We start from the raw sequence: 25,037 nt of genomic DNA, 5'->3' as shown, positions 1-25,037 counted from the left end.
TCACACAATCTTGTGCTTGATCGACTCCCACCTTGAACTGTTTAATAGTTATTGTATATCCAATTACACTGAAAACCACAGTGAGGCATTTGGATTCTGCCCCTTAGGCAATGAGTTTGTGATGCTCCTATGAAGCTTATGAAGTACCATCAGAAAGAAAAGGAATGGTCTGTACCCAAGGAGCAATGGTTCCTTTCTATAGTGAGGAAGGGACCAGGATGAGATGTTACCTCTGGGTCATTAAGAAGGGGAAGAGAGGATGTTTTTACCTCCAGTTAATGGATGTTTCTCAGTCACAACAGAATGGTCATTTCTGTGTACAACAAAGTAGAGACAGAAGGGAAACAGAATGGAGAGAGGAGTGAGATACCCATTTCTGTCTCACCTCCTGTCACCAATGGCGGAAGGATACACAAAAGTTTGGGTGTGAATAGCTGTTACTACCATTTCTATGAGAGTCCAAGATTCATTAGGCTTGCCTCAGGAGCTATCACAGACATTATGGCCATCTCTTCTGCCACTGCTTTATTTTAGGACTTAATCATCTTCTCGAGGTATGTGTGAATGGGTGACAAGTGTACTGAGACCCTGAGCCTTTTGGCCTCTGGGTCTTGTTGCCTCTGGCCACAAGCTGCCTCATCTGTTTATTCCAGTGTGCCATACAAATCATGACACTTTTTTGTGATATGGAAAAGATAGAGACACACCTCAGGACTTCCAATACCTTTTTGATTAACTTCCCTGCCTCCACTCTCTACCATTTCACTCCACTTCACCTCCATACTGCTGCCTAAGTCATGTTCTAAAATATAACTCTCCCTGTCACTTAAAATCTTCAATAGCTCATCACCTAAAACCCACTCTCTTCCATTGTCACACAAAGCCCTTCAGGACCTGGACCCAACCTATAGCTTCAAGCATGTCTCCCACTAACTCTGCCTGTACCCTCTTCCCATTACAGCCTCTCATCTTATGTTCCAGCAATAACACATCATTTATAATTTTCCAGACATGTCCTGTTCTTGCATCCCTTCATAACTTAACCTATGCTGGTCTCTCTGGCTGAAATGTTCCTACACCCTACTCTGTCCACTTAGCAAGATGCTACACTCTGGTTAAATGGCTCATAGACAGCATGACCCATTGCAAGATGCAGCCACTCATCCCAGATCAGGGTTAACACAATTCCTGACCTCATGGAACTTATACTCTAGCAGAAAATAAAACATAAACCAAATAATCACAGAAATGAATATGATTGCAAGGTATGATAAACACTATGAAGGGAAAGTACAGAGAACCGTCAGAACATAGACTGTCCTGGATCAGTATATGGGTGGGTGGGTGGAAATGTGAGCACATGTGACTAATTTGGTTGCAGAAGCAAGAGAGGGCTTCTTGGAGGAAATGGCATTGTTTGAAAAATAGAATAAGAGACCATATGACCAAAATTCAGGCTCACTGGCTGCCTGACTGATAGTAAAACTGAGAGACTAGCTGGCTTCAGGGCAATCTGACCTGCTGATGCCCTGGTTGACAAGCTTGGCTGCGGGACAGGAAGAATGCCTAAAAGCTTAACAGCCTGACATTCTGACCAGCTAAACTGCCTGGCTGGCTGGCCAGCTGGCTAGTGGACAGATGGGAGACTAAGTGACTAACTGGCTGATTGACTTAACTTTCTGACTTGACTTTAGTTTCCTCTCTTATTTCTTAACCCAAATACAGCCCAATGCCAATAATATAGCAGCATGCAAGCAAAATCGTGTGTGTATAAAGAGAACCAAGCACATCCCCAGCTGGCTCGGTACAGCACATCAGGAACCTCTCCTCTGCATCCCTACAAGCCAACTGGACCTCACATGAGCCAAATGCAGCTTGTAAAGGAAACACAGATGCCTTTTTTTTTTTTTTTTTTTTTTTTGCCAAAATAGGTAAAAATCAAATCAAAGGCAGACAAGCAAAGAGGTTGTATAGGTTTTCTTAGAAACCTTCAAAAACAACAGTTAAAAACAAAAACAGGATTTTAATGATCATGATGTCTAATGTAATGCTTGTCCCTAAAGAAAGCATTAGAGTAATAAAGCTCAAACATGAGAATAGGAGACACATTGGGCCACAAGAGATCCCTTGGGACATTCCTTCGATGGCTTCTTTTCTCCCCTTGTGTGCTTCTCCGGTAATAGGGTATGTTAATAGCACAGTGCTGTCTCAGTACCAGACTGCTGTCTCTTGGAGAAAGACATTTGCATACTACCTCACATGTGCTCCACTAAGAGCAACTAAGCTGAGTGAAAACTGTAACTAAAAATATGCACAGGCCATCTTCACATGGAGAAGGAGAAAGGGAGAATGGAGTTGGAGGCATGGCTACACAAGAGAAGGTACGGTGGGGATTAGATTGATTATGCTCCAGCCCCATCTCCTTCCCAGCATTTTGGAATGCCAACTAGGGAGGGGATTAGACTGGTCCCGGGGTAGCCTCAGATCACCCTAGCATCCCTGAAAATAGGAAAAGAGTGGGAATTCAGGGGCCTGGAGGGGCAAGGGTACAAGATGATGGTCCTTGAGTCCCAGGGCACCAGTACATTTCGGTTCTTGCTTCCACAACACTGGGAAAGGCTAATGGGGCATAGCCAGCCAATTTGGGGACAAGGCAGAATATCACTTTAAGGCAGTTGTTCTTAGGCTAGATACATATCAGAATTACCTGGGAAGATTTAAAAACCTATATTCCCTTGGACAGGTAGAAGAGGGTATGTGTAGAGGAGATAAATGGCAATGGAAGGAGACTTGACTTGGGGTGGTGAACACACAATACAATATACAAAGGATGTATGATAGAATTGTACACCTGAAACCTATATAATTTTATTAACAAATGTCACCCCAAATATATTCAAAAAGAAAGAAAAAATTCTATTTATATACCCTAAAGTTAAAAAAAAAGTATAATAAAAACCTATATACTCTGGCCTCACCCTCAGACATTCTAGTTTAAATGGTCTGAGAGGAAGGGCTCCAGGCATTCAGATTTGTTTGTTTGTTTTTTAACTCCAAACAAAATTCTAATATGCAGTTAGAGTTAGAACTACTGCTTTAAGTAAATAATCTTAATTTCACCAGTTCTTTCCAGAATATTCCCAGACCAGAGTGGGAAATAGGCCAAGTCTGGCTTCTGACTTCCATGCTCCTTGTTAAGAAATTCAGACAGTCTTTCTTCATTGTGCACCGTGCAGTGATGTGCTGGTAAATATTTAACAACCAGTTCTCTGAAGTCCTGATTTGTAGTGTTTGACAATTTCCCTGGTGTATATACTCCCACCATGGCCACTGGTCATGTTATCAGTGAGATATCATTGAATGCAGAGTTGGGTGAGATGCACTCAACTGGTTCTTCTACAGCTGAGCGAGCTGGCTCTAGCATGACACCCACCCTAAGTATAGACTCTTACAAAAGTCCAGGGAAGCCATTATCCAGTAAAGAGCTTCCCTGATCTCTTCCTTCTCATTGTGCACATATATGGGGAGAGGCACTGCTCAATAACCACAAATACTGCTGATATCAAGTACCTTAAGGATGCTACCTAATTCTCCAGCTAGATTAATTGTGTCCTTCTCTGTATTCTAACATGCCCTTGGTACCTCTTCTATGGTAATTACTTCAGTATGCCATGAATTGATGAACTTCTTTTTCTTCTACAAATCAGTAAGCTTCTTGAGGGCAAGGATCCATAATTTTTATATTTTTTATTTTTGTATTTTCCACTTGATTTATCTTGCTTTCTAGCAACAGTAAGTTCATACTAAATGACTGTCAAATGGAAATATGAATCTCGTTTCTCCCTCAATCTTCCCTTTTCCTCCCACGACAATATCATGGATCCTGCCTCTGTCAATTTATCCAAAGAAGGTATAAATACTGCCCTGTTCCTTTCATAGGGCACTGACTTGTAATTAGTGATGCACACAGCAGACATCTCTGATTACAGATGAATCTGGTTTTATGTGACAAAAATTGGGTGTGAGAAAAACCAAAAAAAGAAAAAAATCAAAAACAGAAAACACCACCACCAACAAAAAAAGAACAAAAATTGGGTGTGAGAATAACATTTATCAATCAAATTATATCTATCTATATCTATATCTATATCTATATCTATATCTATATCTATATCTATATCTATATCTATATCTATATCTATCTATCCATTAGAGAGAAATATCAATTTGTTGCTCTGCTTATTTATGTGTTCACTGGTGTCCCTTCAATCCATGAGCCAAAGCTCTAACCGCTGAGTCAAATTGCCAGGGCTATTAATTGATTCTTATATTGCGTCCTGACGAGGGATGGAACCTGCGATCTTGACTCATTGGGACAATGCTCTAACCAACTGAGCTACCAGGTCAGGGCCTCAAATCATATCTTTTTTTTTTTTTTTTCCTCACCCGAGGATATTCTTCCATTCTTTGTACAGATAGAGTGGGAGGGAGAGAGAGGAAGGGAGAGAGAGAGAGAAACATCGATGTGAAGGGACACATCGAGTGGCTGCCACCCGCACGACCAACCAGGGCCGGGGACAAACCGCAACCGAAGTACGTGCCCTTAGCGGGAACCGAACCCGGGTCTCTCCGGACCGCAGGCCGACGCTCTAACCGCTGAGCCAAACTGGCCAGGGCTCAAATCATATCTTTAATGTAGTGTATGACAGCTTTCTACTTGAAGGAATCTCACCATATATTAGTTTTCTTTTGCCTCTGTACAAATAAACATACATTTAGTGGCTTAAATGCCACACATCTATTCTCATACACTTCTGGAGGTCAGAAGTCTGACATGAGTTTTGTTGGGCTAAAATCAAGGGTTGAGAGGGGTGCATCACTTCTGCCTTCTGGAGGCTGTAGGGGAGAATGGGTTTTCTTTTCTCTTCTAGCTTCTAGAGGCCATTCACATTCCTTGGCTCATACCCCTTCCTCCATCTTCAAGGCCAGCAAGATCTGGGGGAGTCCTTTTCACATCACATCATTCTGACCTTTTTTTTTATTCCTCCTTCTTTCACTTATAAGGACCCTTGTGATTACACTTGGTCCATCTGGATAATTCAGGCATATCTCCCTCTTTTAAGGACAGCTGATTAGCAATCTTACTTTCCGTCACTGATATTAATTACTCCCCGCCATATAACATAGCATAATCACAGGTTCTTGGGATTAGAGCATGGGCATTTTTGGGTGGCCATTATTTTGCCTATTGCATATGATAAATCTTTCTACAAAGTAGAAACATTTTAATGTAAAATGGATAATTATCCTCTGGTTTTTCACATACATTTTATCTTTTCCTTAAAGTAGGACATACCTGAACTATCTGCCACCTGATAGTTTCATCATCTACCTAACCATTCATTGTTTCCCACAGAGCAAAGTGCAACCTTCTCCTAGCCCTTTCCATTCACCAACAAGATCTTCTGTTTACCTCCTAATGTAGTATCTCACCTTTACACACACCCATGATGTGGACACTATGTCTGCACACAAAGTGCCATTCTTCAGTGCACTTGGGCTACATAAAGCAGGTGATAAGGGTTAGGTACAATAAGGTGTGCATTGTGTGTACAGGAGAGGAATGTGTGTGAGGATATGCATGCAAACTCTTAACAATTCTACACATTTCACATTCACTCTTTCTTTTTCATTACCACTGCTGTCCCTCTAGCTCAGGCCCTGGCTCTATCACTTCACTCCTGCACCAGCACCACAATCCCCTTCTTCCCTCCCCGGTTTCACATTAGCCTTGCTCCTGTCCCCCTTGCTCTCATCTATTGGGTAAACTGGTCCAAATCAGCTTTCATTATGTCACTCCTCTGCTCCAGGGCCTACAGTGGATTCCCACTACACTATCACATTTAATCTAAATTTCTCAGACTGGCCTTCGAAGCTTATAACCAGCTTACTCTGCCCACCCCCAATCTCTCCAATCTCTTTTCTTGTTATACTCATCTCCAGCCAAGCAACTATGCTTATCGACCTGCACATATGTCTTGTTTATTTCTGTGCTTGCTCTCTGCCTATAAATGCATCCCACTTATTTCTGCTAATCCATGCCTATCACTTTAAAATCCAGCTTAAAACACTCTCTTGTGGGAAGCCAGTTCTATTAACCCCTTCCTGTTCTTTTGTTCCATGTTCCATACTATTCTTGTTTACAAAGTTTACTTAATTTTAACTTTCCTTTATTGATATTTTGCTTTTTTAAAAATACTAGGTCTCATTTGTTGAGGACTTATGATGTGTCAGGCAGTGTTCTAAGACATTTTACATAATTTCTCATTTAATCTTGAATGAAAACCTTTTGAGATAGACACTCCATTTTGCAGTTGAGGAAATCGGTGCTTCAGAAAGGTTAAGATACATTTTCAAGGCTACACAGTTAGGACGTGGTGCAGCTGGAATTTGAACCTGGTCTAATTCTAGAGCTTTATAGAAGTTCTGATATTGTTATATTAAAGTAGGCTATGTGTCTTTGTGAGTCCAGGTCTCTCTAAAAAAGAGTGTAGCCTCTCTAGGGCAGCATTCATGCCCACAACTGTGGCCGGATAACTCCTATAAAAGAGACTAGTGCTCTTTGCCTGGGCAATACCCCACTGACCCTTTTTGGCCTGGTTCCTTCAGAGCTCTAGACCCAGAGGTTAATGGTTCTCAAACCTGAATATACTACAGAATCAAATGGGGAACTGGAAAAAAAATCCTGATGCCCAGGTTGTACCCCAATCAATTAAACCACAATCTCTAGGAGTAGGACCCAGACATCTGTATTTTTTATAAAGTTCTCAAGGAAATTCTGTTGTGCAGCCAATATTGAGAATCACTCGTAAAGCAAAGAAGATTCCGTTGGAAAGCTGTTCCTGTGTTAAACCTTTTTTATTTCTCAGGAAGCCACATCTCCCCTGTATGCCTTGTCTTTCCTCCCACTTCTCTACCTCCTCATTTGGCTTTTTACTCAATGTCTGAAAGGGACAGTATTCATTGGCTGAGGAAGTGGCCACAAGCCAGTTAAATATTAGCAACAGGCAGGTTCCTAAATCAATGGCATTCTTGTGAATCCAGGTGGAAATTAACATATTAAAGCTTTCTAAGTTTCACAAAGACAAGTAAATACTTTGCTATTTTAGAAACAGCCAACATTCCACCTCTTAATCTGCTAACAACATCTCCCTCTGGGAAATCCTTTAAGAAAGGAAAGTTGTCCTTTCCCTAATAGCTTTCACCAGCTGGTAAGCAGGCCTGCCCTCACCCACAATGGTAACTGGGTTTTCAAACAGGAGTGCCATGGAGGTGTGGATGACCAAGGCTGCCTGACTCTGTATAGGCAACAGCTGCTTGGTAGTCTGAACGAGCTCATCTATAGAATAAGTTCTAAGGTTCTGGAAGAGGTGGACTCTGAGAGGTGAAATGGAGGCCAGGCTTCACTTCTTCACTGTCTCCTCTGGGCCTGTTCTATCTACATACTCAGATATCCCCTCCTCTACAAATCCAAGTATATGTGCCTATGGCAGGGCTCCCCAACGGTATGCACACATCCCTTCAGCCTTTGGGACAGCCAGACAGGGCCTGGGGTGGCTAGAGTCTCTGGGATCCATTTACCTCAATATTCTACATGAATATAATTTCCTATGTGTGCTATGACACAGGATTGGGAAGTGATGGCCTGGGGGTAGCTCAAAGTTCTCCAGTTCCCCTGCCCTCTGCTAAAGACTTCTAATAGGTTGGTCAGATACTCCCTAGTTTTCCCTAGTACTGGCTGACCTTAACATGTGGTCATGATAACATGTCCCAGCAGCTCTCTCTATGGAGCATGCCCACATCTTTCCCCACCTCCTTCTCCCAGGCAGGTTTTCCTTACTTCTCTTTCTCCTAAGCTACATGGGCCCTTCTTTTGCATCTGTAACTTGTTTCTTTTTTATTTATTTATTTTTATTTTTTTATCCTCACCCGAGAACATTTTTCCATTTTTTGTACAGATAGAGTGGGAGGGAGAGAGAGAGAGAGAGAGAGAGGAGAGAGAGAGAGAGAGAGAGAGAGAGAAACATCGACGTGAAAGGGACACATCGAGTGGCTGCCACCCGCACGACCAACCAGGGCCGGGGACAAACTGCAACCGAAGTACATGCCCTTAGCGGGAACCAAACCTGGGTCTCTCCGGACCGCAAGGCGACGCTCTAACCGCTGAGCCAAACCGGCCAGGGCTGTAACTTGTTTCTTGAACCCATTTCTTCCACAGCTCATTTCTTCTACCTCTGTGACTTGCTAAATACATTTTCTCTTGTAAAAAAAAAATAGATAGTATATCCCACAGAGTTAAGAAGGGCAAGAAAGATGAGCCCAAATGGGCTCAGGATCTGAGCCACTTCAGAGTAAATTAACTTCACCTGACAGGCTCAAACTCTCTTTCTCAAGGTTACATCATGTTCCCAAGGCCTGTCCCTAAGGAGAAGTAGCCCCCAAAGCCAGACTTACCTTGGCATCCATGATGCTGGTCTCCACTCGGGCCACGCCCTGGTTCTCCCGGAACAGCTGGATCTTGCTGATCTTGCTGAACTCGGACAGCACAGTGGTGAGGTTAGTTTTGAGGTCAATAACATGGCTGATGCCGTGACGGGGTCCCACCAGGAGAGTGGTGGCTGACTGCTTCTCGTCCTGGTGCCCAAGTGTGAGCAGCATTCACAGAAAGAAAGGCAGAGGAGGCAAGAGGAGAAAATAGAAAAAAAGCATTGGGCTGGTTCTTCTGGGAAGTCTGGAAACATTTGGGGCTCAGTGCCAGGGCAGGAGGACAACCTTGAAGGAAAAATGGTCTAGGATGTTCCTGTTCTCAGGGCAGGGCCCCAGATCATTGGTCCAAATGGACATCTTGGCCTCAGAAGCAGCAGGGCTGGCTCTGGCAAAATCATGAAGCAAGTGAGTGTTCTTTTTTTTTTTTTTTTTTTTTCTTCCAGTGCTTTTACATCTTCTTCCTATCAAGCTCCACAGACTTTCCATTTTTTGCTGCAGGCCACTCAAAGCATCCACCCAGTACTGTGCCTAAACAGGTAACATCCTGTGATCCCGTGTTTGGTATTTCATTCCCCCCCCTCCCCTGCTCTCCAACCAAACAGCCACTCAAACTTTCACTTCTCACTGATTTCCAAAAGCTAAAAAAGACAAAGAAATAACTCTGATCTAGGGTGTTAAGGGTTGAATGGGCGTTTGAAGCAGGGGCAGGAGGGGTCTCTCTCCCTAAGAAGGTATTTGCTCTTTAATAGACACTATAGCAGTTTTAACTTAAAGGAATGGCCTATAAGAATTTCAGCAGTAGCAGGGGTGTGGGTAGTGGGCTTTCATTGATCCTCAAATCCCAGTATGTAAATGGTCACTTTTGTGCCTGATGGACTGAATTCCCTTAAATGGTCCTGACAGTCTCCTTGGTGCCATCAAGCCTGAGCCCTCTGCTGTCCATTCTGTGGTATTAGCATCACCCGGAGGAACCTCTTCCATCTGCTATAGATACTTTGATAAGCAGTTTTCCATTGGTGTGCCCCCCAGAGTATGACAAGGACCTGGATCCACTCAACAAGATCATTTGAATTTCCTTTCAACATAGCTCACTAGGATAAAGTAGCCTGGGGCACAGTCTTCAGGGGTCCAGCAGTCCCTCCCCATCCTGAGAAGGGGTTGCTGCAGTGGAGGCCCTGGGTAGGCAGGGTAAAGTATGCTGACTCAGGAAGCCTTGGGTGGGGGCTGGAGGGGTATAAGGAAGGGCAATGAAACACAGCAGGGGTCAGCAAACTCTGGTGCACAAACAAATCTGGCCCACCACCAGTTTTTATATGGCCCATAAACTAAGAATGTTTTTTACATTTTTAAATGGTTGGAAAAAATTCAAAAGGACCAAATTTTGTGACATGTGATAATTACATAAAATTCTAATTTCAATGTCCATAAGTAGAGATATTGGAACACAGCCACTCTCATTTGTTTATTTATTGTCTATGGCTGATTTTGTGCTACAATGGCAGAGCTGAATATTTGTGACATGTGCATAGCCTGACTGCAAAGCCTAAAATATTTACTATGGAAATGGTTTGCCAACCTCTGAAATTGAGGAAAGAGGATACAAAAGGGTCATGGAGGGATATTGAAAACAAATATCACCTCTTACTTTACCATTTTACCAGAGGTGGGACAAGAGCACCATGGGAGAGGACAGGGAGAAGAAGGAGGAAGAGGAAGGAAGACCTTTAGAAATATCTACTGAGATGGAATAACATCCTAAAATTCTAATGGAGTCCCTCCTGCCCTCCACCCAAGGGCAGCACCCACAGAGGACACCCTCCCACCCAGCTCTGTTACCCTCACTAACCAGTCCTACAGTGTTGAACAAAACGCCAGTGAAGGTTGGAAGTTCATTCAGAATTCGAAGATACTGGAGCTTTGCCTGAATTGTGGAGCCCTGTGGAAACAAACCACCAGAAATATGAGAAACTTGAGACCCAAAAAGCAAAACTGTGCTCTCAGGAAAGAGTGTCAGCATCTTAGGACAGAAACAAGTCAGCAAGACACACTGCAGGAGTATGAGGAGATCCTCAGAGAAACTGCAGAAAAGTTCCTGTTTGTACAGGTCTTGCCCCTAGCATCCCCTCTCCCTTTCTAAACACCCTTTTCCCTCATGATCCTTATTCATTTTGTTCTTGGGTTAATTCTAACACCTTTCCCCAACTGTGAGATCCCACCTCATCTATACCTCTGTCATGAGATCTACTATAACCACTAGGTACTGGACATTCCCAACTGGAGGTCCCCTTAAATATCTTTGATCCTGAGTACATCTATGTCCCAAGCCTGCTCTTCTTCTGACATTTCCTTATACAGAAGTCACTAATAGTGATGGCAGCATCCCCTGGGGGTTCCAGCTAGAAACCTAGGAGTCACATTATGTTCCTTAATCATCCTCTTACCTGAGAAGGCCACCAGTCACAAAATCATCTTGATTCTATCTCCTCTCTCTCCATCCCTATTTATGTCCCCCACCTTCAGTACTGACACTATTTTCCCTCCACCCCTCCACACTGCTTATAGGGAGCATCCTAAAACAAAAGCTTAATCACATCGGCTGCCTGCTTAAACCCTTCCATGGTTCTTGGCTACCTACAGGGTGAAGTATAACCCCTTTCCACAACACACAAGACCCTCCATGAATTGGCTCCTGCCAACCTCTCCAGCCTACTCTTTTGCCCCTACTTCCCCCCAACCCAGGCATGTTCCTTGAACTCTCTGCCCTGGTTTATGCCTAATTATTTGATTTCTTTTCATATACCATATTCTCTCATGTCCCAAGGGTTTTTATAGGTAGATCTCTCTGCCTGGGAAAGTATTCCTTCCCCCAGCTCATCTAGTCAAACTATTATCTGTCCATCAAGACTCAGCTCTGGCATCAAATGCACCAGTTCCTGGCCTTTTCTACCTTCCTCACGTTGGGCTGGGTGTTCCTTCTGCATGTTTCCAGAGCACCTATGCTTGTCACACTGTGTTGGGATTGACTGTGATGTTTCCCCACAAGCCTGTGCCTGACTTGAGGGTAGAAACCAGGCCTTATCAAATTGTATCTCCAGCCTAAACACTGGGGAGCGTCAAAAAATGTTTGCTGAAGAGATAGTTGGGAGCACTGATGTTCTAGGCTGGGAAGAAAACAACCTAATTAAATATGCACAGCAAGGTAGGGATGGCTTAACTCTCTGGGGAAATTTGCATTTTAAAAGAGAAGTTTGTTGGTAATGCAAGGTATCTGGAATGGGTGGAAGATATGAGGGTGACTGTGTCCTATGTCTATATCTGCATGTTGATTTCAGTGCCTCTCACAACTCCTGCCTCTTAGGCACAAGCAAACTGAGATTCACAAACTTGAGAAGGGTGTACAGAAGAAAGAAAAAATAAAAAGAGAAGGGCCTACAGGGCTGGACAAGCAGGGAGTGGGAGTTCCTCAGAGGGCACCCAAGAAAGTTCAAGAACGCAGAGCAGTGACCTGAGCCCTCAACATGCTGCCTGGTGAACCCATTCTTCAGGTTACGCATGGTCTTATCAGGCTGGGCTTTTATGTCCCAAAATTCCCTGTCTCAGGACTGATTAATTAGAAATAGAATGAGAAAAAGAGCAGTCACTTTCATGAAAAACATGTGCCATCCAGGGTCCAGTGCTGTCTACATGGCACATGCTCAACCAGCACTGACTAAATGAATAAAATGACCTGAGAATTTTCTCTTCTTGCATCTTGGTCCCTTTGCTCTGAGGACCTTGGGTGTTCTCACTGTCTGGCCACTAAAATGTCTCTGAGGGAGGCTCATATTTGGGGAAAACCCCTTTCTACAATCATCCCCTGTATCTAGCGAAGCTATATAGCACCCAAGTTGAAAACAATGGGGAGGATCCTCAGAAGACCAGACCTGCTGGGAAACCATGCAGGAGTCCTCATGGCCACTAGTGCCTGAGCAGGGTGCCCAGTGGCCTACTCTGGCTACCTTGGTGCTGCTGGAAGGATGTGTTTGGTGAGCCTTCAGTTGCTGAGAGAGGGATTTCCGGAAGTTCTTCTCTTTGATGCCCTGCAGAAGGGAGGGGGGAAGAAAGGGTTCCAGGCCCCACTCCTTCCTAAAAGCAGAAGAAAAGTAAGAAATTAATGAGAGACCCCTGGCCAGTGCAGCTCAATTCGTTGGGCATCGTCATGTGCACCAGGAGATTGCTGGGCACATGCCTGGGTGGTGGGCTAGATCCCTAGTAGGGGGCATGCAGGAGGCAGCCAGTCAATGTTTCACTCTCACATCAATGTTTCTTTCTCCCTCTCCCTTCCTCTCTCTCAAAAAATCAATAAATTATTCTTTAAATAAAAAAGAAATGAGCCCGGCCTGGTCGGTGTGGCTCAGTGGTTGAGCGTCGACCCATGTACCAAGAGGTTGCAGGTTAGGGCACATGCCCAGGTTGTTGGCCCAATCCCCAGTGCAGGACATGCAAAAGGTGGCCAATCAATGTTTCTATCTCTCTCTCCCTCTCCCTTCCTCTCTCTTTAAAATCAATAAAGAAAAAAAAAAGAAATAAATAAGAGTGACAAAGCGAGACAGAAAGGAAGAAGATAAGACAGAAACTGACTGAATCTGATAGGCAGAGATAAAGGAATGAAGCCTGAGAGAAAGAGAAAGACTATGTGGGGCAGGAGAATAACATTGGCGATAGTTCCCTAGTAGAAGTTGTAGCTCAGAGACATCATGGTCTAGGTGTGAGGAATTCCATTCTCACTCCCACCCCAAACTTCCATTTCTGAAAATCAAAGCACAACTCAAACATTGCACTTTTCCCCTACACAGATTTAGAAGGGCCCCATCTCCCCATCCCAAAGAGCCCCAGCACAACTCACTCCACATTCTTGAGAGAAATCTTCTGACTAGGTCGAGTGGCTGAGACAGTGATATAGATGTGTAGGGCAGCAAGACCCAAAAGCATCTCTGGCTTGGGGTCCATTCCAAAGCGTTCTCGGATAACATCGTTCCGACTCTGTGAGAGAGGGCAATTCAAACCTGTTAGTTAAAGAAGACATTCCCTCCCCACCCACCCATCTACAACTTTCCATCCCAGAAAAACCCACTAGTGTCAGTTAGACTTCCTAGATTAAGGAGACGAGAAAAATTCTGTCTTTGGGGAAAAGGTTACAGAGGAACCTTGGGTCTCAGAGACACTATTCACTTAATTCAGCAGATATTGAACAGTTTTCTTTTCAGTGATGGGTGCACACTCTGGTATAAGTGAGTAGAACATCTTGGTCGCTGCAAAAGTGAGACTCCCTTGCTTTTCTCTTGTTAAAAGAGCCCTCCCTGCCTTTTCTCAGCTTAGATGGGAACAAAGGAAGAGAGACATTGGGAGGGACTCTCTACAGGGTTATGGCCCAGAAGAGAGATGGATTGAAGAGATGGAGCAGATATTCTATTCTATAGATTCTGAAGGTCAAAAGCACTGATGAGTAAGTCTTTCTTCTTGATGCATGGGTCAACGCTCAACCATTGAGCCACACTGACCAGGTGAGTAAGTCTTTCGTATGCTCTCCTAAAAGGGGCACCCTAAAAGCTACTAGCCAAGGGTATTAAAATTCCCAAACCCTGAGGGTCAGAGTCCCAGCTATCAATGATTCAGCCTTGGTTAGACCAGTTGCCCATGGTGTTGATGTGGAACCAGGATGAGCTAGAGGATTAGGGAGCCATGATGATATCACTACAGCACAGGAGAAAGTAGAAAAGGAATGCTTCATCAGCGATCATCTATGTAGAAAATCCAATGGAATCTATAAAAAACAACAACTGCTAGAACTAATGATTTAGCAGACTTGCAGGGTATAAGATTAATATACAAAACTGAATTACATTTCTACATGCTTCTGCCAATCAGAATTCAAATTAAAAATTAAAACCATTTATCATAGCATCAAAAATATAAAAAAAAATAGGGATACATCTGTCAAAATATGTGAAAGACCTGCACATTGAAAACTAGAAGACATTGCTGAGAAAAATTAAAGATATAAATGAATGTAAAAATATACTATATTCATGGGTTTGAAGACTCAATATTAAGATGTCAATTCTCCCCAAATCTATCCATAGATTCAACACAATCAGAATCACAGCATGCCCGGCTGGTGTGGCTCAGTGGTTGAGTGTTGACCCATGCACCAAGAGGTCTCCGGTTTGATTCCCAGTCAGGGCACATGCCCAGGTTGTGGGCCCAATCCTCAGTGGGGAACATGCAGGAGGAAGCCAATTGATGTTCTCTCTCATTGATGTTTCTACTCTGCCTCTCTCCCTTCCTCTCTCTCTAAAATCAATAAAGAAAAAATATTTAGAAAAAAATCATAGCATGTTTTTGGTAGAAATTGACAAGCGAATTGTAAAGTTCACATGAAAATGCAAAGGACCTAGACTGGTCAAAATAACTTTGAAAAAGAAGAACAAAGTTGGAGGACAAACACTACCTGATTTTAAGACTCATTATTATAAAGCTACAGCAATCAAAAGAGTGTGATGTTGGCATAAAGATAAACAGATAATAAAAGAGAGTTCAGAAATAGACTCACACACATATAGACAATTTATTTTTGACAAAAGTGCAAAGGCAATTCAGTGGATAAAGGATAGTCTTTTCAACAAATAGTGCTGGAACAACTAAATATCCATATGCAAAATTACAAAAACAAAAACCCTTCGTATGTGGTACCACATACACAAGTTAACTCAAAATGAATCACAGACCTAAATGTAAAATCTAAAATGATAAAACTTCTAGAGAAACAGGAGAAAATTTTTGTGCCCTTGAGTTAGGCAAACTTTTTTTTAGATATGACACCATAAGCACAATTTATAAAAGAACAAATCGACAAATTGGACTTCATAAAAATTCAAGCTTTTGCTCTGTGAAAGACATTGTTTAGAGACTGAAAAGACAAGCCATAGACTCAAGAAAATAACTGCAAATAACATATCCAACAAAGGACTTGTATTCAGAATACATACATAACCCTTAAAATTTGATAACAACAAAACAAACAACCTCAATAAAAAAGTGTCCCCGGCCATTTTGTCTCAGCAGTTAGAGTGTCAGCCTGTGGACCAAAGGATCTTGGGTTCGATTTCCGGTCAAGGGCACATACCTGGGTTGCAGGTTCAATACCCAGCCCTGGTTGTGGTCGTGTGGGAGGCAAACAATTGATGTCTTTCTCACATTGATATTTCTTTCTCTCGTTCTCTCCTTCCTTTCCACTCTCTCTAAAAATCAATGGAAAATATTTTTGGGTGAGGATTAAACAAAAACAAAAACAAAAACAAACAAACAAAAAAACAGTGGGCCAAAGATTTGAATAGACACTTCACCAAAAAAGATACAAGATGGCAAATAGGCACATGAAAAGATGTTTAAAATCATTAATCACTCTGGAAATGCAAATGAAAACCACAATTAAATACCACTGCACACTATTAGAATTACTAAAATAAAAGAAAAATACTGACAATACCAAGTGCTGATGAAGATGTGGAGAAATGGGACTCTCACACATGGCTAGCGGGAATCTGAAATGGCACAGCCACTTTAGGAAACAGTATTGGAATTTCTTTAAGAATTTAAAGAAAGATAGATCTACCATATAATCAAACCATTCCATTCTTATGTATTTACCCAAGGGAAAAGGAAGTATATGTCATACAAAGACTAATATATGAATATTTATAGAAGCTTTTTTTTTGGGGGGGGGGGGTTATAGCCAAAACCTTGAAATAACCCAAATATCCATCAGCAGGGGAACTACTAAACAAATTTTGGTACATCCAGCCCTGGCGGGGTAGTTCAGTTGGTTGGAACATCATAACCATACATCATGATTGCAGGTTCAATCCCCGGTCAGGGCTCATACAAGAATTAACCAATGAATGCATAAATAAGTAAAATGACAAATTTATATTTCTATTTCTCTTTCCTTTCCTCTCTCTCTGTAAAAAAATCAATTAATAAAATTTTCAGATTTTGGTTCATTCATGCTATGGAATACTATTCAACAATTAAAAGGAATGAAGTACTGATACACACAACAACACAGATGGATCTCAAAATCACTATGCTGAGTGAAATAAGCCAGATCAAAATAAATGTACATGTTGTACAATTTCATTTATATAAATTTCTAGAAAATGTAAACTAATCTATATTGACAGAAAGCAGTTCAGTGGTTGCCTGGACATGGGGGGAAGAATTACAAAGAAGACTGAGGAAACCTTTGGGGGTGATGGATATATTCAGTATCTTGACTGTGGTGATGGTTTCATGGGTATAAACATATGTCAAAACTTATCACATTGTACATTTTAAATATGTGCAGTTTGTTATGTGTCACTTAGACCTCAATAAAACTGTTAAATATAAAAAAGAATAAATATAGTCAATAATACTACTGTAATAATTATGTATGGTGCCAGATGGGTACTAGACTTATCAGAGTGGTCACTTCATAAGATATATGAATGTCTACTCACTATATTATACACTTAAAACTAATATAATATTGTATGCCAACTATAGCTGAAAAATAAAATTTTAAAATAATCTTTAAAATATTTTTTAAAGGGAAGAATACAGCTGAAATCCACATTATCACAAAGGGGAGAGAGAGGGTGGGCATGTACTGTTACCAAATTTAAAAATATTTGAACAAAGATGATCCCCAGAAGCTTGAATGAAGAAATATAGGGCAAATAAAATGACTAAAAGTATAAAATTCATAGAGGAGCCACAACTCATTGCCTCCTAAAGTGCTGGTAAGGAAACCCAAGGCTGTATGAGAAACATTCCTAACATTTTAAGTTGCAGAAGGGGCAGCAAGGACAAGCACAATGTCTTATAGCACACTCCATCAGAAGCATCATCAGAGATGTGTTTTGAGGGTTTTCCTCCCCCCTCTCATCAAGCATTCCATATGTCTTATGGGTACCTAAAACTTAACATATCCCCAAATGAACTCACCTTTTCCTCAAACTCATTCCACCATCAAATTCCCTAATTTGGGAACGATACTATCTATACCACTCATCTAGTCAGAGCCCATTGATTCTACCTTTTAAACATCTCTTCTATCCCACCCCATCCACCCCCTGATTCCAGCCCCATCATTTCTCCTCTGGACTACCACAATAACTCCTTAGCTGGTGCACATCCTCAGCACTATGTGGTCTTCCAAAATTACTCATCTGACCAGGCTATTCTCCTTTAACATTTCTGTGCCCCCACTCTATAGCACAATTTCTTTAGGTGCACATTAGAATCACATGAGTAATTTAGAATATGTAAATGTTTGGACCCCATTCCCATAGACTTTGATTTATTTGGTCTTGGGTGGGGCAGAACACTTTTTTCCAAAGCTTCCCAGTTAATTTTAATGTGGAGCTAGAGTTAAGACCCACTGTCCTGAAGCGGTGGTTCTCAAACTCCATTGGGCATCAGAATCCCCCAGAAGTCTTGTTAAAGCAGGTTATGGGGCCCAAACACCAGAGTTTCTGATTCAGTAGGACTACACTAGGGCTCAAGAATTTGTATTTCTAACAAGTTTATGGTTAATGCTGCTGTTGTTGGTCTAGGAACCACACTTTGAGAACCACTGCCCTTAAATCATTTTAAAGCCTGTGCTTGCCATGAATTATCAAGCCCTTCACCATCTGCTTCCCATCTCTCCCATTTCATTTCTTACCACTCCTTACCTCACATTATGTACTCCAGCCATAATAAATAACTCTCAGCTCTCAGATCATGCTGTGCTGTTTCATGCTTTTTGTAGAATGTGGCCCTTCCACTCCATCTCTGCACACAGCAAACATCCACTCATCCTTCAAGGCTAAAAGCACGCACGCATCACTTCCTCTGTGAAACCTTCACTATCCCCCTCCCATAGTGAGTTAGCAAACTGTTTTTTGGATGCCGCTACTGACAATGCATCCTGCCACACTGTCTTATATTTATTTGTGCACATATCTATAAGTTCTAGCGAGTCAGACATTTCTATGTTCATCTTGATTACCAGCATTGATCACAGGGCCTGGCTAAGAGTAAATGCTCAGCAAATTTCTCTGGATCAACTGAATTGGGAATCATCTCCTTACTAGAACTAGATACTGGGGGTTGGGCACCCCTGTTACCAAATGGGCTTGTTAAACCTTGAGATTCTGTGATGGTTCCAAAGTTACTGGTGTTGCTTGCTCCTGAAAATTAATGAGATCTGTCTAAATAAACAGACAGAACTTTGAGCCAAAGCCAACTCAGGTCACCACCAGGCCAACAAACTGGACAATGGCCTATAGTGGTAGAAGAAAAGGAAAGGGCCTTCAGGGCTACCTGGAGGTTGGAAACACGACTTCACTGTGATGGCAGAACATCCTGCCTGCTTTTTTGTCTGTTGGTTTGTCTGTCTATGTATCCCCAATCAGACTCTACCTGGATGTACAGGTACTCAAAAGCAGCAGGATCCCGACGCAGCAGCTCCACAGGGTCTTTGGGAAAGAAGCTTATTCGGAAGAGGCATTTCATTCCATGATAGTGTGTCCGCTGCACCACCTGAATCCCAGGGATGAAAGGTGAGAGGAAAAGAGATCTGAGAATCAATGGCTCTTCTGGTAGGGGCCAGCTTGGTGGCTCCTCAAAGCAGGGCCTGGGACAGAGCAAGGATGCTGTCTCCTGCCTGGCCAAATCCAATTACCCTTAGAGAAAAGTGATGAGAAAACAGGTCTCTTCTGCCCTTCTGACACAAGTGACCAGAATTTTTGAATCACTTATGCAGAACATGGCTTTATCAACATTTGGGTCTAAGGTCCCAGATACTGGGTAGGAAGAGAGGGCTCCTGGAAATTTATCTGACTCTTTTTTTTTTTTGCTGTGGGGCTAATGCCTTTACTTTGCAGAAGGGCTCAGGCTCAAGCAAAGAAAGTTGCTGATGAGAAGCTAAATCAAAGATATAAAATCCCATTTGGAGATAGAAATAAAACAAGTGGGTAATATGTATGAGTAAATGCTGAAACTGGCATTGGGTAATGAGGGTTCCTTATACAATTCTTTCTACTCTTGTGTATATTTGATATATATTTTTTTCAATAAAAAGTTTAAAATCCCACTTGGAACAAGAGACCAATTGAATTCAAAAGGCTGCTGGAGGGGCAAGGAAGCGTTTAGGCCTCCCTCTAAGCAGCATACCCACAACCTTCCCTTCATAAGTGGGAACATGTGAGTCCCTGGATTGAATTTAGCTAAGAACTAAACTTGAAGACTTTTTCTTTCCAAAATCCTTCCATTTTTTGCATCAGATTTTGGCTTTTGTTTGACTTCCATTTGGCCATTTCTTCCCAACTGGTCCTCTCCAACTCCTTCCCTCCCTCTCTGGGAATATTGATTGACACTGGTTGCCTCTTTGGCTGTTCCTGGTATTTCACTGTTAGTGAAATACTATGTAGCCATCCTGGATTTTCCCAGCCTTTTTCCATATGTCAAAGGCTAAGACAATAAGACACTTTCTCCTACTCTGCCTTGGAAGTTGATGTGGGTGAAATACTGCACATTCTTGGCCACACTCATCCTATTCCCATCCTACACTTCTCCTGGCCTCATTGGTCTCACTAGACTCCGTTGGATGAACCTTTCATTATAGTCTTCATGCGAAGGCCAAGTTTCCTCTTGGAAGCAGAAAAGTCTTGCAGGCATAGCTTCCAGGAGACAGGACAGCTGACAATGTTCTTCAACTCAGCATTCCAGAAGCTGTGCAGTGAATACCACCCCACGCTTTTCCCATAGAGACCAGGACTAACAATCTTCTTGCCCTTATTAGGTCACAAGAGACATTGCCAAAAGCCCTCTAGAGGTGGGTAGTACAGACCTCGATTAGGAACTGTGACCTCTGGGAGCTGACTGAACATATCATTATGACTTTTCCAGAATAAGAGTGTTTGGGGTCCACTTCTCTAGTAGAGGCCACATGCAAAGCTATCAAGCCAGGATAAAAGAGTTACTTACATAAGCCAGGGGCTGCTTGTCCTGGAGAAGCAGAAACTTGTGGTTCTGTTCTGGCCCGGCATACTCAAGGACAAGAGCAAAGTGCTCAATGTACCTGAGGGAAAGACGGTCCTGTAATGTCACCATCACATCCTGTGGAAGAGAAAGGAGCCTTGAAAGGAAGATCCTTTCCAGCTCTAATCTACTCTAAGCACCAAACATGGATGAGGGGGACTGAATTCTAAGAAAGTCCTGGAGAGAAGGCTGAGGCTGGGAAAGTGGGCCAGAGAGAGACACTGGCCTTTATGGTGGTCTAGGCAATGTGCTCCAGGATGAGGACAGTGATACATGAGTGCTATTTTTAAAAATATGTTTTTATTGATTTTTTAGGGAGAGAGGAAGGGAGAGACAGAAACATTGATGTGAGAAACATTGATCAGCAGTCCCCTGCACCCCCTGCACTAGGAATCAAACCCCCAAACCAGGGCATGCGCTCTGACCAGGAATTGAACCAGCACCTCTCAGTCCATGGGACTACGCTCAATCCACTGAGCTTCACTGACCAGCAAAAGTGATACTTTTATGATTAAAAAGTTGGCTTTCTGTATTCAAAATCTAAATTGAATGACGAGTTATTTGCAAAACATTCAGTTTTCATCATACTTGACTTTTACAGACGATCAATTCAGCAACTTGAAAAATGTGTTCACACAGAGGAACTATGTCATGTGTCTTGTGTACAGTCATAAATCTAACTACTTCTGGGCTCTGTCTGCTCTGCTGCCCTACTTTTAATATTAGGATGTCTGGAAATATATCTGTGGGGGCTGGCGAAATGTCATTTTGAGACTTCTGCCATCTATTTGCTCTGACTTCAGTCTGCACTGGGCTCCAGTGTGTGTGTTCGTGGAGTCAGCATCACTCAGCCCCCAGAGGCTGGGAAGAAGCAGGCTTGAGAATGTGAAGCTCCCTTGCAGCCAGGGCTTCCAAAAAGCTCCTCAGTGAACATGAAAAATACATTGATTTATTCAAATGTTCAGCTGGAAATTGGTGTGCACTTGAGGATATCTCTTTGTATTATCCAAGTAGTCACAGACGCACCAGTGTTTCTGAAGCTCTGGCAGGAACAAATGGGGTTTTCTTTGCAGTTCAGCTGCATTGGGATTGTGAATGGCAAAGCCCCAGTGATTGCCAACTGGTGTTACAAGTATAACAGCCCCCATGCAAGGCCGTCAATTCACTCGGGTACCTCTTTTGAACAAGTGGTTTGACAGCCTGTCCAAGTTACAATGAATTGCCAGTGCACCCTCCCTAAAGTCAGGGTGAGATCACAAGCCAGGGGGCACTGTTGTCCTAGAAGGCTTGGGCTACCTGAAAGCCACAATACTGGTGATGTGAGGAGGGAGAACACTTGGAGAAAGCTCCAAAGGGAAAGAGAGGAGTAAAGGCTCCAGTGTGGGGACAGATCTAAAATGGACATACCAATCCATGAATCAATACTAAGGAGGAATCTGACACACAGAGATATCCACATCTGGAGGAGGGGCATTTGGATACTCTCAGTGAACAGGTTCCATAGACTGAGACATTCAATTGCCAAAAGACCATCTCAGGGCACTCTAAGGAGTATGCGTTGGTCCTGGGTCACATGGGAGATCCACCCAGGCCTGAGCCTTCCAAAGAAATTCTTGGTTCAATCAACATTGGGTAGGCTCAGTGTTTTGTAACTCAAGTACCACTGGCACTTTGGGCAGGACAATTCTTCATTATTCAAGGACTGTCTCACTACCTACAAGACATTTATCATCTCTGATCCTGAGAGACTAAATGCAGTAGTATTCATGGAGATGACTGCCAATTGTTTCAGACATTCCCAAAAGCTGTCTGGGAGAGGGCAGTGCCAACCCTGGCTGAAAACCATTGTCAAGGCCAATTGTGAACACCTGATAACTCCTTTTAGGGAGTTTCCTGGCCCAGGGGTTTCTTGATTTATAGGTTTGTCTTGGCCTCTGCATGGATACCGAACATCTTTGAGTCAAGGTGAGTTTTCTGGGCAGGCACTGTAGCTGCCTGTCACTATGGGCACCATTGGTTACATGGAAATATTTATTCTGGAAATGGTATTCTCTTTCTGGAGAGAGTCCAGAAGGAGCAGGAAGAGATATTTCTGTCCCAGAATACAGTCGAATCTGGGGTTAATTGTATCATCACCTCTCTTCTTCAGGACTAAGGGGATTGCTACAACTTTTAGACACCTGGCTGAGATGTTAAGAACCACAGCTCAGTAATTGCTTTTCCTGTGAAAAGAATAGTCAACGGGCACTGTTGCTGTATTTTTCAAATCTTGGTTCAGTGCTTAAGATCTGCTTGTTATTCAAAAAGCTAAGGCATGGTTAAGCTAATCTCTCGAGAGATTGTGTTTGTTGATTTCTGTGTGTAAACTTGCACAGGTGTTATTATATCAGTATAAATCACCTTTCACTTTATAAATTATTTAATGATCTTCACACTCCTTAGCTAAGAGTCTTGAAAGATCCAATGTAACACCAACAGAGATCAGTTCTCCCGTAGATGTGTGTGGATATGTGCATGCACATACACATCTGTGGCATACACAAAATTTACAATCACTAGCATAGAATTGGGCATGCAAATCCTACCCCATGTTTATCTGAGGACTATGTGTTTTTGTAGCCTGGGGCTCACAGCAGCAGGAGCTCAAAGGCCACCTTGCTTTGGCAGTGAGAAGCTTTGTGGAGACTCAGAGGAACCCAGGGATCAGCAGCTGTGTGTGTTCCAGAGAGAGCAATGCTGACCGAAGAGAGGATACACTGTATGTACCTTAACAGTGGTCCGGCCATCAAATGTGAATGACTTGATCTGCCCATTCTCTAAGAAGACCTTCAAGACATTGGGGATGAGGAGAAGAGCTTCTTTCTTCATCATTTTCTGTGAAAAGACAGGGAAAGGACAAGGAGAGGGTCTCATTTAGAAGGAGGAAAGAAGCCAGAGGGGGAGTGTAGAAAGGAAGAGAAAGGAGTGAGTGAAGGAGCCAAGGAGCCAAGGTATGAAAGTACAAAGAGACAGAGGAAAGAGTGGATCAGTAATAATGTTACATGTACACCACAACCAAATTCTCTAAGACATTGGGCCATATCAAAAGTTCACCATTTGATGTCACAGCACACCCGCATTCTACTATGGCTCAAAGCTCCACAGCGTATTGTGGTGCTTGGCCCACAGAGACCACCATACATTGAAGGGCTGATAGGAGGCCTCTTTAAGAGATCATGTCACTCATCTGCTCCTATCTCCTGACACCTCCCTCTCCACCAGACTCCAAATATTGAGTTTACTTCCACATCCATGCCTTTGCTCTACTATTCCCCCTCCCCCCCCCCCCCCCCCCCCCCCCCCGTGACATCCTAGGTACTTCCTGAACTGTCACCTATCTACTTCCCCAGAATCATGTCTTGCCATCCAGGTACCCATGCTGCTCTTTCATGCCTCCATACCTCTGACAAGTCATCATCCAGGGACTGTCTCACTCCCTATAGGACACTTAGCATCTCTGATCCTGAGACACTAAATGCCAATAGCATGCCAAACCATGGGGATAACCCAAAAAACCCTCAGACACTTTCAAAAGTTCTCTGAAAGTGACCACTAGTGACCTTGCTTGAGAACCACTTACAAAGACCATTTTTAACACCTAATTATTCTTTAGCAAAAGTTTTTCTGGCCCCAGCATTTCTTTATTTATAGAATGCTGCATGTTAAACTCTCAATAAGTATTTGTAAAATAAAGACTGTTCCCTCTACCTTCCTCTTTCCTTCCTTGGCAAACTCTTACTCATCCTTTTTTTAAAAAAATTGTTTTTATTTTTAAATATATTTTTATTGATTTTAGAGAGAAAAAAGTATTGATGTGAGAGATAAACATTGATCAGTTGCCTACCGTACATACCCCTAGAACCTGGTCATGTGCCCTGACCACAAATCAAACCAGGAACCCTTCAGTGCACAGTGCAATGGTCAACCATCTCAGCCACACCAACAAGGGCTTTACTTATTCTTTAAAATCAAGTTTAAAGATTAATTCTGGAAAGCCTTGCCAAGTATTGTCAGGTCCTTGGACCTGGTGTTCCCATGTGTTCCAATAGCAATATATATACACCTCTCTCAGTGCTCTTCTTATATTTTTGTTGCTGTTGTTGTAAATCCTCACCTGAGGATTTTTTTCCATTGATTTTTTTTTTTTTTTTTTTTTTTTTAGAGAGTGGAAGGGAGGGAGGGAGGGAGGGAGAGAGAGACATCAATGTGAGAGAGACACACAGATTGGTTGCCTTCCGCATGACCTCGTCCGGGGCAGGGGATCGAACCTGCAACCCAGGTACATGCCTTTGATGGGAAATTGAACCATGCCCCTTTGGTGCCTGGGCCGACACTCTAACCAC

At 42.7% G+C, this 25,037-nt stretch overlaps 1 protein-coding gene across 1 annotated transcript in view; it reads right to left on the bottom strand.

Annotated features, from left to right (window-relative positions):
• The window catches only part of FRMPD3 (FERM and PDZ domain containing 3), a 75,210-nt gene that overhangs the window by 27,669 nt on the left and 22,504 nt on the right, over positions 1–25,037 (bottom strand). The window contains exons 5-11 of the mRNA XM_036271610.1: positions 23,422–23,529; positions 20,602–20,733; positions 19,036–19,155; positions 13,433–13,569; positions 12,546–12,672; positions 10,394–10,483; positions 8,515–8,694 (exon numbers count right to left, since the gene is read on the bottom strand). Coding sequence (XP_036127503.1) covers positions 8,515–8,694; positions 10,394–10,483; positions 12,546–12,672; positions 13,433–13,569; positions 19,036–19,155; positions 20,602–20,733; positions 23,422–23,529 — 894 coding nt within the window. The remainder of the gene's footprint in view (positions 1–8,514; positions 8,695–10,393; positions 10,484–12,545; positions 12,673–13,432; positions 13,570–19,035; positions 19,156–20,601; positions 20,734–23,421; positions 23,530–25,037) is intronic.

This window comes from Molossus molossus, unplaced genomic scaffold (assembly GCF_014108415.1).
Source record: "Molossus molossus isolate mMolMol1 unplaced genomic scaffold, mMolMol1.p scaffold_m16_p_2, whole genome shotgun sequence".
NCBI classification, from domain to species: domain Eukaryota; kingdom Metazoa; phylum Chordata; class Mammalia; order Chiroptera; family Molossidae; genus Molossus; species Molossus molossus.
Note: the sequence above shows the minus strand (reverse complement) of the source record. Positions and strands in the feature narration are given on the sequence as shown.